Genomic DNA, 17,312 nt, shown 5'->3' on the forward strand with positions numbered 1-17,312 from the left:
CTTGAGCGATTTCATCAAACTTTGAAAAACATGATTAGGACCTACTGTTTTGACACAGAGAAGCAGTGGGATGAAGGAATTCATTTTTTTTTCTTTGCTGTTAGAGAGTCAATTCAAGAGTCTCTTGGTTTTAGCCCATTTGAGCTTGTATTGGACATACAGTCCGTGGCCCACTTAAGCTCGTTAAAGAGAATTCCTATCAGACGATGATGATTGTCTGAATATTTTGCAATATGTGTCAGATTTCGTACGAAACTCTCTAAAGCATGTGAATTAGCCAGAGAAAATCTTGAGTCATCTCAGCAGTCAATGAAAACCAAATATGATAAAAGCACCTCAAAACGGAAGTTTGAACCAGGTCAAAAAGTTCTTGTTCTACTTCCAATTCCTGGCAAACCACTCCATGCTCGTTACTTTGGGCCATACCTAATTGATAAGAAATTGAGTGATTTAAATTACATCATAATAACACCTGACAGGCGAAAACAAAAACAGCTATGTCACATAAATATGCTTAAGCCATATTTTGATAGGGATAATCCTACTATAACTCAGCCTGTCAGTGCAGTCAGTTCAAACCATTATGAAGATAGTGATACTGAAACTGACTTGAGTGATAATACTCTAAACTCAAAGCTGGGCTCGGTCAAGCTTCAGAACTCAGAAATCCTGGAGAAGCTGGAGTCTACAAAGTTGGCACACCTCCAGCCAGAACAACAACAACAGGTGAAAGAACTGCTCCATGAATATAAACACCTGTTTCAAGATGTTCCAACGAGGACAAACGTTATCTATCACGACGTTGATGTTGGGGACAGTAAGCCTGTAAAACAACACCCATACAGACTGAATCCAACAAAAGCGAAATATCTCCAGGAAGAAGTCAAATACCTGCTGGACAATGACTTTATTGAACCCAGTAAAAGTAACTGGAGTTCGCCGTGCATACTTGTTCCCAAATCAGACCACAGTTATCGTATGTGCACGGACTTTAGGAAGGTCAACACTTTAACAAAGACAGACACTTTCCCAATCCCGAGGATTGATGACTGCATCGACCGAGTGGGAAAAGCCAAGTATGTGACAAAATTTGACCTACTGAAGGGATTTTGGCAAGTCCCTTGACGGATCGTGCTCGTGAAATATCCGCCTTTGTTACACCAGACGGATTGTTCCAGTACAAGGTGATGCCATTCGGAATGAAGAACTCTCCGGCAACGTTCCAACGGATGATCAACGACGTCATATCCGGGCTAGACGGGTGTGCAGCTTACGTTGACGACGTCGTCCTGTATAGTGACACCTGGGAGGAACACATCAAGCTCATGCGGAAGTTCTTTGAGAGACTGAGCAAAGCAATGTTGACTGTCAACCTTGCCAAATCTGAGTTTGGTAGGGCTAGGGTAACTTACCTCGGACATACTGTAGGACAGGGTGAGGTAAAACCTGTCGATGCCAAAATCAGTGCCATTTCAAGTTTTCCCATACCAAACTGCAAACGACAACTGATGCGCTTTCTCGGTATGGCTGGTTACTACAGAAAATTCTGTCCAAATTTCTCCACAATTACTGAGCCTTTGACTAACTTACTTAAAAAGAAAGTAAAGTTTGTTTGGTCAGAGCAATGCCAACAGGCATTTGATACACTTAAAGCCATACTGCAAAGTGCCCCAGTGTTGTCTGCACCAGATTTCACTTTGCCATTCAAATTAGCTGTAGATGCTAGTGATACGGCTGCTGGTGCTGTTTTATTGCAAGAGGATAGTCATGGTATAGATCATCCTGTTTGCTATTTTTCACGCAAATTTAACAAATCCCAGAGAAACTACTCTACAATTGAAAAAGAGTGTTTATCTTTGATATTAGCTTTACAGCATTTTGAAGTTTATGTTACTTCTTCAAATCAGCCAATAGTGGTTTATATTGATCACAACCCTCTTGTTTTTCTGCAGAAATTTAAAGGCAAAATCAGAGATTGCTAAGATGGAGTTTAATGTTACAGGAGTTTAATCTTGACATTAGACATATCAAAGGCAGAGACAATTTAATTGCAGACTGTCTCTCTCGTATTTAGAGTTTATTGTTGTTCACTTTCAAGAAATTTTATTGTTGTTCACTTTCAAGAAACTTTACTTTAGAGTAAAACAAAATTTGAGTACTTAAATCCTTTTCAAGATTACATTTGTAAAAGAAAGATTTTTCTTTGAAAAATTTTCTTTTTTTGAAGAGGGGGTGTGTTATGTAGGTCATTCCCCCCACACTCATCATGACCTGAGTTCAATTAGTCTAGAACATTCTCAAGGTCACTGCCCTTGATGACCTCACAACCTTGAATTCAATTAGTCATGTTTGGAATGTTCTGGAAAGTTGATTAGTTGTGTAAGGGAGATAATTTAGAACAGTAATTAGCATGTCAATAAAAGTTCTAGATTGTTCTTATATGCCTTTATAAAAGGGACGTGCACAGCTTCCAGTCAGACTTTGGGATCGTGTCTCTTGTGTGTTACTAAACTCCAGCAGTAGTCATTCTCAAGACTTTTCAAGACCTTCACTGTCAACGCTGGATTTATACTGTGGACTTTGTGCAGCTTCAAGCCTGCAAGCCAAAGGACTGTTCATTCATCCGACTGACTGTTACAACTCTGAGACTGGAGCTTTGCCGTCCCAGCTGAGATAAGTAGTCTGTACACTTTTAAAGCTTGTACTCTGTCCCTGACTTAGCAATTAGTTTGTTTTCGTAATAAATTTTGTTTAAACGTAAACTGCTGAGTTCACCCTTTTGTTCGTTTTCTCTGCACGTAACACTATGAAACTTAATATTCATGTTCCTCAGGATGACCTCAGTCATGCTTGTGCAAATTTTATTGATATTGTCATATTTGTAATTTTTGGGGCAATTTTCCCAATTTTTGATAAAAAAAATTTTTATCCAAAAACTACTGATTTGATAGCTTTGATATTTGGTATACAGGTATCTAAGATTAATCTCAATATAATGTATTGAAGGTATGTTTAAACTGGCAATTTTTTTTTATTTTGGGGGCAATTTTTGCCTTTTTTGGTCAAAAAATTTTTCTCCTAAAACTTGTGATCTGGTAGCTTTGATATCTAGTGTACAGGTTCCTAGGGTTTATGTTAATGAGATATATTTAAAATTAGGATGAAATCTGCAATTTGGTATTTTGGGGCGCAATTTTTCTCATTTTTGGTCAAAAAATTTGTTTCTCAAATTCAGTCTGATTGCTTTGATATTTAGTAAACCCGTTCTTAGGGTTTTTGTTAATAAGGTATATTGAAATTAAGTTGAAATCCGGAATTTTGAATTTTTGGGGCAACTTTGCGAAATGGTCAGTTTTACTGGGATATCTTTCATTTTGTATTTTTAAGATTTTTTTAAATAATTTTATACCTATTGGAACTAAGAGTATATAATGTGGTGATTTAGTAAGCATTTGATATGGTTAATTTTATTTGGTGTTGAAATGCGATAAAAAAATCCTGGCAGAAAAAATTCCAAACAAATGCCAATAAAAAATTCAGCCAGAGAAGGTTTGACAAAAAGAAAAGGTGGGAGAAAATGGGGAAAAAAGAATGTACAATGGATCGGATAAAAAAGATAATGTACCTCACCGATCTTCCAGACAACATACCTCATCAAATGGTCCTCCCCGATGTATTTTTGTGCACAATTAACCATGCAGTGCATTTTAGTTTAAGATGTCAAGTTAGGTAAGGATTTGAAAGGAATAGTTAAGTTCACCACAGTTTAACTCTATCTCTTGTGTCATCATCCTTGTGTACTTGGTTAAGTTTGTATTTAAAGTTGTTCCAGATGTGGATGCACCAGCTCTTCTGGAAGAAAACAATGTTTACTTTTCCCTGTATAGGGTTTTCTGAGTAATGATTTTATGTTGAAATTTCTCCATGTATCTGGTGTATGGGCAAAGTGTAAACATTGGTTGCATGTTATGTACTTCAGTCCATGTCAAATATTGTAAATGAAAAATCAAGAACAGTTTACTGTGTGCTTGTAAAAGATAACATATTTGTCAATACGTAAACTGCCTTGCAGATTGATTGTCTTAAAGATTATCACAGAAGTAGAAAAGGAAAAGAAACTAATCAAATTGCTGTAACATATTCACTCTCAGTGCCTGTATAGGCCTATACTTAACTATTTTATCATTACCTTCAGCTGTTTGTTATCCCTTTTCCTGCCAAGTCGGTGAAAATCCGCTTGAAATTCGGTGTAGCTAGAATCTGAGCAGCCACGGCCGTTATCCTGCCAAGGCGGTGGAAATCGGGCTACTTTTTGGTACCCCCTTTCCTGCCTAGTCGACGGAACTACGTGTAGCAAACCCTTGCTCGCGCTAGGGGTCGTTCGAGGACAGGTTTTGGGCGAGGAACGGCGTTTGCTCTCGAAATGGGTTCACAGAGAGTCCAACGACAGGGAAAGGTGCGGAAGCTACCCAGCCAGTCCCCCACCCCGGTGGGGGACTGGTTTTTTTGGGGGGGACGAGTAGCGTACTTGGCAGGTTAGCACGTTGACGTATTCTAGCGGAGTTGGGGTAACTTGGCTCTGAGGCACTACATAGATTGCGGCCGAAATTGACCGTCTCGGCAACGCTAATCTGTAAGGCAACCGCCTAAGACCGCCTCAGCTGGCGGTGCAATTTTTGCCAATGGTGCGAGACGAAAATCACGGACTTGGTCCTGATTGACGGGAAGTGCGGACGGATTTGACGGACTCGGCTTTCTCGAAGGCAACCGCCTAAGACCGCCTCAGCTGGCGGTGCAATTTTTTGCCAATGGTGCGAGACGAAAATCACGACTTGGTCCTGATTGACGGGAAGTGCGGACGGATTTGACGGACTCGGCTTGATTAGTCCCTGACATGGAACTGATCCGAACGGACTTGAGCGACATTTGTGAAGGGTAACCACCGCTTTTAACCGACTTGTTACCTTCTCGAAAAGACTACCCACTCAGATGTCGGACGTTGTCGGCTGCACTTGGCTCTAGACGTTCAAGCCGTGCAACGAAACACACCGCCTCAGCCTTGCCATTCAGGAACATGGCCTCAAAATTTGATACCATTGTTCACCGACTTGGCGGCTGCGGTTAGGTGCGTGAACCGTTGTTCACCGACTTGTTACGCCTATGTTGTCCCTGTGAAGTTCGGCTAACGGCCGAGTCTAACGGGAGTTGGCAGACCTGTGTTTGGTTTATACCGTAGTATGACCGACTCAGGTAGAGGTACCTGTCGGTATATTCCGAGTTTTACGCACTCGGGCGTCAATGACGGGTCGTCATCACCGCTGATGACGTAGACGTGCTGGCCACGTTATTTGAAGGAGCCATGTTGCCCAACGGACGAGGCCGAGACAGCCGTTGACAATTTTGGCATCCTTCATCTTTGACCGCCTTAGTTGGGTAAGCCGCTCGGCAGGCGACGGTTATGACCTAAACAAGCCGCTGAAGCACTGTTCGTTGCCGTACAAGAACGAGACGCCAGTCCATTACTGCTTAATGGGCAATCTGTCGGGTTGGCTTGTCACCGACTTGGATGACAATACGCCCTGCGCAGGCGTACTTAGAAGGGACATGAGGTTAAAGATACGGGTTTCCCACCTGTACTAAACATGGGCTTGGGCCAACGTCCTTGGGTGGCAGGTGCGCATGCCACGTACCCAGCTGGACGGAATGTCAAGTTGAGATGCTAATGACATTGACTATGTTATGCTAAGTGCTCGAGGGATTTGCATCGCAAATGAGTATTATTAGCATATCAAATGGTGCGGACAGGCAATTTACATGACGGGTAGGAATGTCAGCGCCGGTTGGTGGACTGATTGCCGTAGGTCCATTATAATAACAGGTGGATGCATATATTAACACCCCTGCGTCCAATCATGTCCAGGGCTTTGTTTCCCTGTGGCTTTAAAAGGGAGGGACCTGCTAGTCTGTCGACACTGTTCCAGACATGAGCTTGACGGACCGCAAAAGTTTTCTGAAGGCGAGCAGACGACTGAAGCTCAAAGATGCAGAGTCTCCGGGCGGTAGTGGTAGCGATCGTTGTGATGTCCCTAGTAAACGTTCTAAGAAGTCGGGCAAGAAACGCTCCCGTAAGGCGAAGCCATCTCCGGCTGAAAAACCCAGTGGTAAGCGTAAACGTAAGACCGATCGTTCTGCCGATGAGGATGATGACGGGTCACCGGTTGCCAGTGGTTCTCACCCGGCTGCTCCGGGAGAGACTACTTCACCTGCAGAGACTACATCTGCTCTTGTGGGAGATACTTCACCTGCACAGACTACGTCTGCTGCTGCTAGTGAGACAGTGAGTAATGAGACGGCTGATGCCATTGGTTCTCCCCCGGCTGCTCCGGGAGAGACACCACCTGTTGCTACTATGAGCCCTCATCCTGCGTCAGGAGAGGTTCCTGTGCCCAGTGCGAAAGAGCTTGAGTCCTCGTCATCAGCAGAGGCTGCCGAGCCCGCTCCTGCCATAGTTTCGTGTGCTGCGATGTCCCCGCCGAAAAAGATAGTGCGGAGGGTTCGTTATCAGGATAGCCCACCTGATTTTGAGCCAGATATGATCCTTGATGCCGCTACGGGCGAGTTCAGGCCCAGACGCCCAGACGACGGTGATATCACCGCTGAGTCTGACTCGGAGGTTGACGAGGATGCGGCAGAGGACGATGACTTTTATGACAGGCAGTATGTAGGTGAGGCACGCTCTGACGACGATGATGACGTTGCTGCTGTGTTGGTGGAGGACGACACACCTCCTGTCTGGCGTATGTCGGAGACTACCGATATTTGAGGAGACCGATTTTGACCATGAGAGAGGACCGACTTTCACCTTGCCCAGCCACGCCCGTGAGCTCGATTACTTTTTTAAGTTTATTCCAGCTACACTGATCAGATTGGCCAAGGACGAGACTAATAAATACGCCAAATTCCACCAGCGACATATCGCTAGGAAAATAGATAAATACTGGCGTAACGCTGACTACCGAGAGGTGCAGGCGTTCATTGGCGTCTTAGTCTGTATGGGTATCGACCGTAAATCATCAGTGGAGGATTATTGGTCTAGCGATCCCTTTCTGAGAAACCAGGGTATTTCTACTGTGATTACCCGCAGTCGCTTTCAGCAGCTTATGCGATACTTTCATCTGGCAGACCCAGAGAACGATCCACGTCGTGATCCTGATGAGGCACGCCGCCGACGTCGGTGTCAGGAGGATCCCCTGTATAAAATCAATCCATGGATGGAGCCCATAGTTGACCGGTGCGTAAATAATTATAAGATGGGTAGAGAGATCTCCATCGACGAGGGCATGGTGCGATTTAAGGGCCGTTCTAAATTTAAGCAGAGATTACCGCATAAGCCTGATCGAGACGGTTTCAAGATATGGCAGCTGTGCGACTCCACCACTGCATACATAGCTAACTTTGCACCGTACCTAGGTGTGAAATATCGGGATCGGACTGATGGGAGACGGCAGGAGCGAGGTGTGGTGAAAAGAATTACGATGGAGCTGGTCCAGCCATTCTGTGGATATAATCACAGCCTATTCTGTGATAGCCTGTTTAGCACGGTCGTTACTGCTAGAGAGCTGATGGAGACCGGGATCTACATGGTCGGGAGTTTTAACCGCCGTAATCGTCGCACCATGCCCCCTCAATTAATTCCGCCGGGTAAGAGGAAGCGCCTTCCTCTGTCTGTTGGGGATATGAAAGCCACGACCAGAACGGACTCTCGTCTTAACATCACTGCTTATCAGGATAGTAACGCTCAGGTGCTGATCTTGAATACGGTCTATCCACCCTTGGAGTGCGTGCCAGTGGGGGAGGGAGACGAGCGGCGACAAGTGCCTCTGTCGCTGTATAATTATCGCCGGTACATGGAGGCGTCGACCGAGCCAACCAGAAGCGCAAGTACTTTCACACTTGGCGCAAGAACCACAGATGGTGGACATATCTGGCATGTTACCTGATTGATGTTGCCCTGGTAAATGCATATATATGCTTCAAGCATGTACACCCTGATAGTAAGCTGACCCATAAGATGTTTCATCTGCGTGTCGGGAAACAACTCATTGGCGGTTATTGTGGGCGATCGCAGCCCAGTGTGAGAGAGGTCGAGGCCACTGTTTCTCTTGCCTCGTACATCAATCCACAAAATCAGCCGATGCACGTTGTCAGCCGTTTGGAGGGCGGCAGAAATGCTGTAAAGTATGTAGCAGAGAGGGTAAGACCACTGCGAGCGGACGACTGTCTGAGACGTCCAAAGGATGTAGTCTGTGCGGGGTTCATCTTCACGAGGGCGAGTGTTTTGCGGCTTTTCATCATCGCATGATGCTACGAGGTAAGAGGAGCATTGGCGTGCAGACCTCTACTCACACAGCCCCGACGACACCCATCAGCAAGAGAACCCGACGTAAATAACGGACAGGGGACAGCTTCGCCTAACAGTGGCTTGACTGTATTCTTAACACGGACCATGATCACATTTTGAGCACGGTTGTGCCGTTTGTTTGTGCTTTACGATCCCGCTGATTGTAATTGAAACACGGATTATTTTGTACAATCCCCCGATTGTAATCTTTGTAACACGGACCATGCACTCGGACGTCGAGACAGACTCTGAGATTTATTATTCGGCATAATGTAAATTATTCCCGAATAAAATACTATCTATGGATCGCATATTTTCGTTTTGTTTTGTTTTGTTTAGACGGATTATTTTGTACAATTCCCCCTATTATAATTTTTGAAACACGGATCTGCCACCCCGATTGTAATTTTTGAAACACGGACCATGCACTCGGACGTCGAGACAGACTCCGAGATTTATTGTTCGGCATAATGTAAATTATTCCCGAATAAAATACTATCTATGGATCGCATATTTTCGTTTGTTTTGTTTTTACCCCCACTTTCGTTTTTGGCAGATCCGTAAGGACGCTATAGTAATGGATGAACGTGCGTTGTATCACGTGGGAGGGGCACAGCCCAACGGAGGCTGTGCTCGTGCGACGTAGACGTTGTACCAACCATCTGTCGTTGGGGTTAGTGCATAGAGCAGTTGCACTGTCCAGAGCTAAGGTGGTACAAAACTGCACCTTAGTAACAACTGCACAACTAACGTGTTAGGAAACGGTAACACTAACGAGCTAAGTGTTCACTGAACTGGCCAAACTACGTACACGCCTTCCTTCAATGGCGGAACTATGTCGTTGACACTACGTCAAAGCAGACTGCAATGTGCGACTCTTCCAAGTCGTTCAAAGTACGTGGCCAAGTGACACAACCCAGGGGAAACAGGACAGGTTTGAGGGTGCTGCCGCACCCATAGCACTAACCCCTGGGTCTTCTACTAACCCACGAGAGAGGTGACGTTTCCCCGGTGTGGCCGTGCGTGCCGGCGAACGAGCTTTACTTCCGCGAAAGTAAGCTAGAAAAGGGCATAAAAGTGCACGTCCCCCGGGGCAAACAACGCCCGTGACCTCGTCATTTTCTGGACACAACCTCATCAGCGGTTGCCCCTCTATACGGGCATGCAAAAATTTTTGAAGTCTAACACGTATATGGTCGGTAATCGTACCCCGAAAATGCGGTATTTTCCCGCCAAATGCCTGGCAGGAAAGCGTGCAGGAGAGCCTATCTTCTGTAGACACGGAAAAGGGGGCCGGTTTTGACCGACTTGGCAGGATAACGGACAGGGGCGCTCGGCGGGGAAAAGGGTTATATCTTTATCACTCTCCATGGGCCAAGGCACACTTGGGGTCAATGTCATCACTCTGTGCCAGTCTGTGTATGTCAGTCTGACTGTACATGTATGTCCATGTTTCATACAATTGTTAACTTGTTTTGATAACTATATGGGAGCGAACAGTGATGTTGTCACTATTTTTTCATTGTACAATGTGTTTTTTTTTTAAATATTGGAGTGTATTTATCAATTTCTCTGTGTACCATATTGAATATGTGGATATTTTAAGCAGTAATACATTATCACATTGTGACTGTTGCACATTTTGTAGCCATGTGAATGTCTGCATGTAAGGTTAGTTCAATTGATATTTTCAATAACAAAGGTCAGCAATAATACAGCGAAAACAGAGTCAGCGTGGACTCTCTGTTGTGTGGCGCAACAAAGTAAACGCAGCCACAGACAATTTTTTTCAGACAGTACACCCAAACTAAATATCATCAAAGGCACACCGCCCATTCAATCAATCCCACAAACCAAACAAAAGATTCAATTTGTATTCTTATTGTTACAAAAAGTTCCCGATGACGAGTTGAGAATAAAACCAAAATTATGTACAGAAAGAGCTTGAATGGCGGTGTATCGAGGTGGTAGCTTCAGTGAAACTGGGACAGCATCAACCGAACACACACCGCATCAAGCAGCTCAGTATATATTGCTGCCATCTAGAATGCCAGTATTATACGCCTTATCTATATTACTCCATGCCACCTTCATCACCGTACATCTATTATAAACGACCAGATGAAATTCTGACACAGCGAGCACACCGCCGACTGTTTGACAGCGACATCTCTACCCCATCCCACCAGCGACTATCTGTACTACTTGTGTCTTTTTCATAGATGCTATCCATTTTTAGCGTCAGTTGTTCTTCCTAAAGACGAAAAACCCTTGCTTCAGTTTGTGAGTTGGATAAAATCATAAATAATATTGAAATTTAGATTTTTTTACATTTTTTGTTCAAGACATGGATACTTGTCTTACACATCCATGACAAAATCAACATGTTAAAATAAGTCCTGGTAACGCCACCACTCCTTTCCAATAGAAAAAGATTTCATGACATTTGCTACATTGTCTGTGTGTTTTGTCTGTAAAAAATGTCAGTGGCTGTGTTTATTTTGTAGCGCGGCACAAGAGAGAGTCCACACTGACGCCTTTTTTGCTGTAAAATATCAAATGCATTTGCCTGTCAAAGACACTAAATGACATGCACCATTTCTATATAATAATGGATCAGCAATTTGCAATTTCAGCAATAATGTGATTCATAAATGACACTGGCCATTATATGATCCATAAATAACAATGGCCATTATGTGATACATAAATGACAATGGCCATTATGTGGTCCATAAATGACAATGGCCATTATGTGGTCCATAAATGACAATGACCATTATGTGGTCCATAATTGACAATGGCCATTATGTGGTCCATAAATGACAATGACCATTATGTGGTCCATAATTGACAATGGCCATTATATGGTCCATAAATGACAGTTGCCCTAATGTGGTCCATAAAAGACAATGGCCATTATGTGATCCATAAATGACAATGACCATTCATTAATATGTGGCCCATAAATGACAATGGCCATTATGTGGTCCATAAATGACAATGGCCATTCATTAATATGTGGCAGGTCCATAAATGACAATGGCCATTATGTGGTCCATAAATGACAATGGCCATTATGTTGTCCATAAATGACAATAGCCATTATATGGTCCATAAATGACAATAGCCATTATATGGTCCATAAATGGCAATGGCCATTATAGGCTCCTTAAATGACAATGGCCATTCATTAATATGTGGTCCATAAATGACAAAGGCCATTATGTGGGCCATAAATGACAATGGCCATTATGTGGGCCATAAATGACAATGGCCATTATGTGGTCCATAAATGACAAAGGCCATTATGTGGGCCATAAATGACAATGGCCATTATGTGGTCCATAAATGACAATAGCCATTATGTGGACCATAAATGACAATGGCCATTATATGGTCCATAAAAGACAATGGCCATTATGTGGTCCATAAATGACAATAGCCATTATGTGGACCATAAATGACAATGGCCATTATATGGTCCATAAATGACAATGGCCATTATGTGGTCCATAAATGACAATGGCCATTATATGGTCCATAAATGACAGTTGCCCTAATGTGGTCCATAAATTACAGAGTAACTATTTTGCCTTCTTGGAGCTGCTTGCATGTAGCAAAATATGGAAGTTCCAAATATATTGCACAGGCAGATAATGTACACATGATGGGAGATCCTTCCCAAGAGCAAATCTTTCTTCTTTTAGTTGGGTAGCAAATTGTTTGACTGCATTATCAATGGAAAAGTTGCAATTATGTATGGCAGCAAATTCTTTGAATGAGCCGAATGTCAGTGTTGTACCACTTTTCATCCATCTCTTGACTTTAGCACGGGTAGGCTAGGCTTTGCTGAATCTGGTATGAGACTAAGCTTTGATTGACTAAGAGTGTGAAATCTTGCCTCATTGCCGAGTTGGCTTCAGTGTCATATCCACAATCTGGAGTCAGGGCTGTCGACTTGTGTCACCACCTGCAATATACCAGTAGCTAAGCATTTTCTCATGTATAGTTCTCTGCTTTCCAGGAGACATATAGCCAACCTGAACATTACACCAGATAAAGCAGTTTGTAAATGTAGTCCATACAAAATATTTTTTGATAATACTGTGTTCAGGGTAGGATATTTGCTAGGTCTGCCAAGCTCTTCAACAAACAACCACTTCCATGGCTGTGAACTCTCACATTCCAATTGTTGAATGTTGTCAATATGTCTGTACAACTTCATACAAGGGGAACAATAAATTGTATTTGGCCTTTCCTCAAAGATGTATCCAGGAATATCTTTCAAAAATGTCACAAAGATGATTAGACTCCCTAAACAGTAAACTGATGTAGCAGGGAATCTTATTTTGAAACATGATCCAAAAAGGGTCACAAGCAACTTGGGTTTTTTTTGTCTTCCAAAGTGATTTGTGATTTTCAATGGTTTCTATTTTTTTATTTTCAGGTCACTGGTCAGAAAACTTGTCTGGCCTGAGGATGATGAGGAACAAACCACAGAAACTACAGATATTATAGATCCACTGCCAAGCAAATTGCAAGATTGTGTTGTAAGTTTTACCTTTTCACGACTCTCATCAAATAGCCATGGTTAGCTTTAAACCTCATATACTTGTATGCAAATGTCCTAAGGCATTGGTTCAAGGACAGGTACCAGACTAAGGTACCATGGTATATTACAATTGGTCTGAATCTTTCTTTGCAGACATGAATAATAAATATGTCATATAATTATAATGACTGGCTAAGATTTGCCTGTCCAAATAGATGTAAATGAGATATTTTTGACCTTTCATTCAACAAGATGCTATGGATTTATGTGTTTCCCCAATCATAATCGTAAACAGGACTTCATCTCGTGTCTGACTCAGCACAAATGACATTCATGTTGATATGACACAGGGACCTGTGATATACGAATAGTGCAAATAATGAAATTTGGCAAAATACTCTATCTCACATGTCAGCTGTGTTATGAAAACATTCAAAGTACATGGTAGACCTTTTTCCTTGGTGGGATGGTTGGTTGTTTAGCATTCATAGTGGCTGTCATACATTAATCAAAAAAAAAGGATACAGAAATAGAGAGATAAAGGGCTCATAAAAGTCTTAATCAGATATCAAAGACTATGTGTCCTTGGTCATACCATCATTGTCAGTGTTAATTTTTAAATCAGATGTATTTGTGTATTTTCTTTCAGTGCCAAAGACTCCAGTCAGATTTAATTGTTTGTCCCTTGATCGCAGTTCTTGTCTTTGCTATTCATGTCAGTACTGTTTTCACAGTTTTACAGGTAAGCTGCAAGATATTTACATTACTGTATCTACTTTATACACTTTGTGTTGTAATAAGAATGCTAAAAGAACTCTGAAGGATCAATGCATGAATGGTGAACAATGCCATCTTGCAGTCAAACTTACACCGCAATGAATTGTATTTTTAGCTCCGCTGTCAGCGACGCGGAGCTTATCAAATAGGTTGATTTTCCTCCGTCGTCCGTTGTCGTCGTCCATCGTCGTCCGTCAACAATTGCCTTCTCCTCTGAAACCGCAAGTCCAACTGCTTTGAAATTTTATGTGCAGTTCACTTGGGGTGACCTCACTTGAGTTTGTTCAAATCGTGGTGAAATTTGCATATTTGTATTTTTGGGGCATTTTTTGGTGTTTTTGGTAAAAAAATCTTCGTCTCTGAAACCGCTTGTCAAATTGCTTTGAAATTTGATATGCAGTTGACTTAGGGTGACTTCAGTCAGATTTGTTCAAATCGTGGTGAAATTTGCATATTTGTATTATTAAGGCAATTTTTGTCATTTTTGGTAAAAAGATCTTTAAAAATCTTCTTCTTCAAAACTACCAGTCAGATAGCTTTGATATTTGGTACATGTGTCCCTAGGGATGATCTTTTTCAGATTTGTTCAAATTGTGGAGAAATATGCAAATTTGCATTTTTAAGGCAATTTTTGCCATTTTTAGTCAAAAAATGTATTTCTCAAAAAGTACTGGTCTGATAGTTTTGAAATTTGGTATACAGGTTTCTACAGATGAACTAAGTAATATATTGAATCTCTGATGAAATCTGTAATTTTGTAATTTTGGGGCAATTTTTGCCATTTTTGGTCAAAAAATGTGTATTTTCAAAACTACTCATCTGATAGCTTTGAAATTTGGTATACAGGTTCCTGCAGATAAACTGAATGATATTTATTGAAATTATGATGAAATCTGCAATTTTGTATTTTTGGGGCAATTTTTGCCATTTTTGGTCAAAAAATGTGTATTTCCAAAACTTGTCTGTCATCTGATAGCACTGCAATTCGGTATACAGGTTCCTACAGATCACCTTAATAATATTTGTTAAAATTATGGTGAAATCTGCAATTTTGTAATTTTGGGGCAATTTTTGCCAATTTTGGTCAAAAAATGTGTATTTCCAAAACTACTCATCTGATAGCTTTAAAATTTGGTATACAGGTTTCTATAGATGAACTTTAAAGTATTTATCGAAATTATGATGAAACCTGCAATTTTGAATTTTTGGGGCAATTTTTTCCATTTTTGGTCAAAAAATGTGTTTCTCAAAAAGTACTGGTCTAACAGCTTTGAAATATGGTATACAGGTTTCTATAGATGAACCAAATTTAATCTTTTGAAATTATGATGAAATCTGCAATTTTTGTTTTGGGGGGCAATTGTTGCCATTTTTGGTCAAAAAGTTTTACTCTCAAAAAACCACTCGTCAGATAGCTTTGGTTGAAATGTTCTTAGGGATGATCTGATGTGATATATTCAAAGTATGATGAAATCTTCAATTGTGTATTTTTGCAGCTATTTTAGCCACTTTTTTCTGGCCACTGCATTGAGCTATCAAAGATTTCCACCTTCTTCATCAACATGTATCAAAAATAGTTATTCTCAACATAAACACAGCGGAGCTATATCGGCCACTAGGTCGCTTGTTATATCTCCTCTGTACTTAGGTGTTCCTCTTACAACATTATTTCACCTTTTATCATATCTTTAATACAAAGTGAATTTAATCTTCTTTCATGTATTTATAAACATTTTGAGAAAAAATTAAGAGAGATTTGTTTTTAAATATATGAATGCCATGGACATGTAACTTTGTCACATAACTTTGTGTTGTTATGCATTTATCAATATATGTGTGTTCATCATGATGGTCAGTTTATCTACATGATTCATTGTAGTGTAGGGAATACTACTCGGTATACCCATCTCATAGGTTTTATCAAAGAGAACTATCTTGTTTTGCAAATATTTACTCTCTGTTGATCAGTATCAGGGTCGTATATTATAATGTGGATTGTTTCCATGATTTCCTTGGCAGCCTGCTCTTTCTACTATTTTATACGTACTGGCTGGAATCCTTGGGATAACATTACACTATTTTATTCCACAACTGAGAAAGCAACTACCTTGGCTCTGTGTAGCTCATCCTATACTCAAATCTGAGGAGTATGACAAATTTGAAGTCATCGGTAGGTCAAGTAGTATATCGTTTATACACAAAATTTGTCTTTCACATATATGCTTAGCATATAGTTTTTAACTTTGATGTACAATTGTAATATGGATACAGATTAAAAGGCAAGTAATGCTAACTTTTGATTATTTTTTCCACAATTTTTGTTTTTAATGTCAACATAATTTCTTTTTCTACTCCTCAAAGCATATTGATATACAAAGTTCAGCGTGTCAACTCGACCTGTGCTAGTACATGTGAAAACTACGTTGTTATTGTTGACAAGTGAATTCTGGCCCAGACTGGAATCAAATGTAAACAATAATTGCATTTTACTCACATGGATGCTATATTGACGAGCTGAATAGTTGGTGTTTCAACATTCTTTCAGGAGTACGGTAGTATAAGAACTTAAAATTAATATACAAATAAAAAATAATGAAAAAATCATCAACAGTTAGAGTTCCTGGCCTTCTAAAGTAAGTTTGAGTTTATTTTCAACTTGTAATAGTGTGGTACGTCCAGCTGTAAAAACTGTTTTTATACTTACAACTTAAACATTAAATTTCAGTTGATTATTTGTTTATATCCTGAAATTTTTGATATCACAGTTTGAATCTGTATATGTGGCATAGTAGGAGGTTTCAAAGAATTCTCTAAATTATGATGGCACTTGTGTAGTACTCTGTGTTAATCTTACAATAATAAGACAAGAAGATTTTTTTTGTGATTTAGGAGAATTTAAAATCATCATAGCGGACATGTATTAACTACTAGCCTACATCTGAAAAAGATTCGCTGAGTCATTTCACTTCTTGAGTGCAGCGTAGGATTACTTTCATGCATGTACCCTACATAAAATACTATGTTTCTGCATATGCACAGAATTCCTGTTATTATGAATGGTTAAACATATTGCTTATTTTTCGTCTATCTACAGATGCAGCAAAAGTGATGATTTCTGAAAAACTGTACGTCTGGGCGTGTTTTGTGGAGAGAAACATCATATATCAGTTGATTTTTCTCAGTGCCTTAACAATAAGTTCACCAGACATTACAACAAAGTTTGGACCTTAGTAAGTACAGCCATGTTGAGTATAAAAATGGGATTTTCAGTGATGTTTTTATCCTCTTGAAGTAAACTTATCAATCATCATGACTAATATCATAACATAACAATCAAAATTGAAATGTTTGTTTGCACTATCCTATTGGTTTGCATTATCCTATTGGTGATCTCATGAGAATGGTTCAAATTATTTGAAAATGCCGTCGCTTAGATTCAAGGCTTTCTGAGGCATCTTCAGGGGAAAGGATGTATGATGTATATTGAAATCATTTAGTATGAAAATCAGTTCAGGATATTTTCATTCCATAATGCAAAAACTTGAGTTTTAGCTTCCATTTGCCATACATATATGGCAA

At 40.7% G+C, this 17,312-nt stretch overlaps 1 protein-coding gene across 1 annotated transcript in view; it reads left to right on the forward strand.

Moving 5' to 3' along the window:
- The window catches only part of LOC139150488 (pecanex-like protein 1), a 69,104-nt gene that overhangs the window by 19,738 nt on the left and 32,054 nt on the right, over positions 1 to 17,312 (forward strand). Inside the window, exons 17-20 of the mRNA XM_070722879.1 lie at positions 12,852 to 12,954; positions 13,606 to 13,698; positions 15,753 to 15,903; positions 16,828 to 16,963. Coding sequence (XP_070578980.1) covers positions 12,852 to 12,954; positions 13,606 to 13,698; positions 15,753 to 15,903; positions 16,828 to 16,963 — 483 coding nt within the window. The remainder of the gene's footprint in view (positions 1 to 12,851; positions 12,955 to 13,605; positions 13,699 to 15,752; positions 15,904 to 16,827; positions 16,964 to 17,312) is intronic.

The sequence above is a fragment of the Ptychodera flava genome, chromosome 14 (genome assembly GCF_041260155.1).
Source record: "Ptychodera flava strain L36383 chromosome 14, AS_Pfla_20210202, whole genome shotgun sequence".
Classification (NCBI taxonomy): Eukaryota; Metazoa; Hemichordata; class Enteropneusta; family Ptychoderidae; genus Ptychodera; species Ptychodera flava.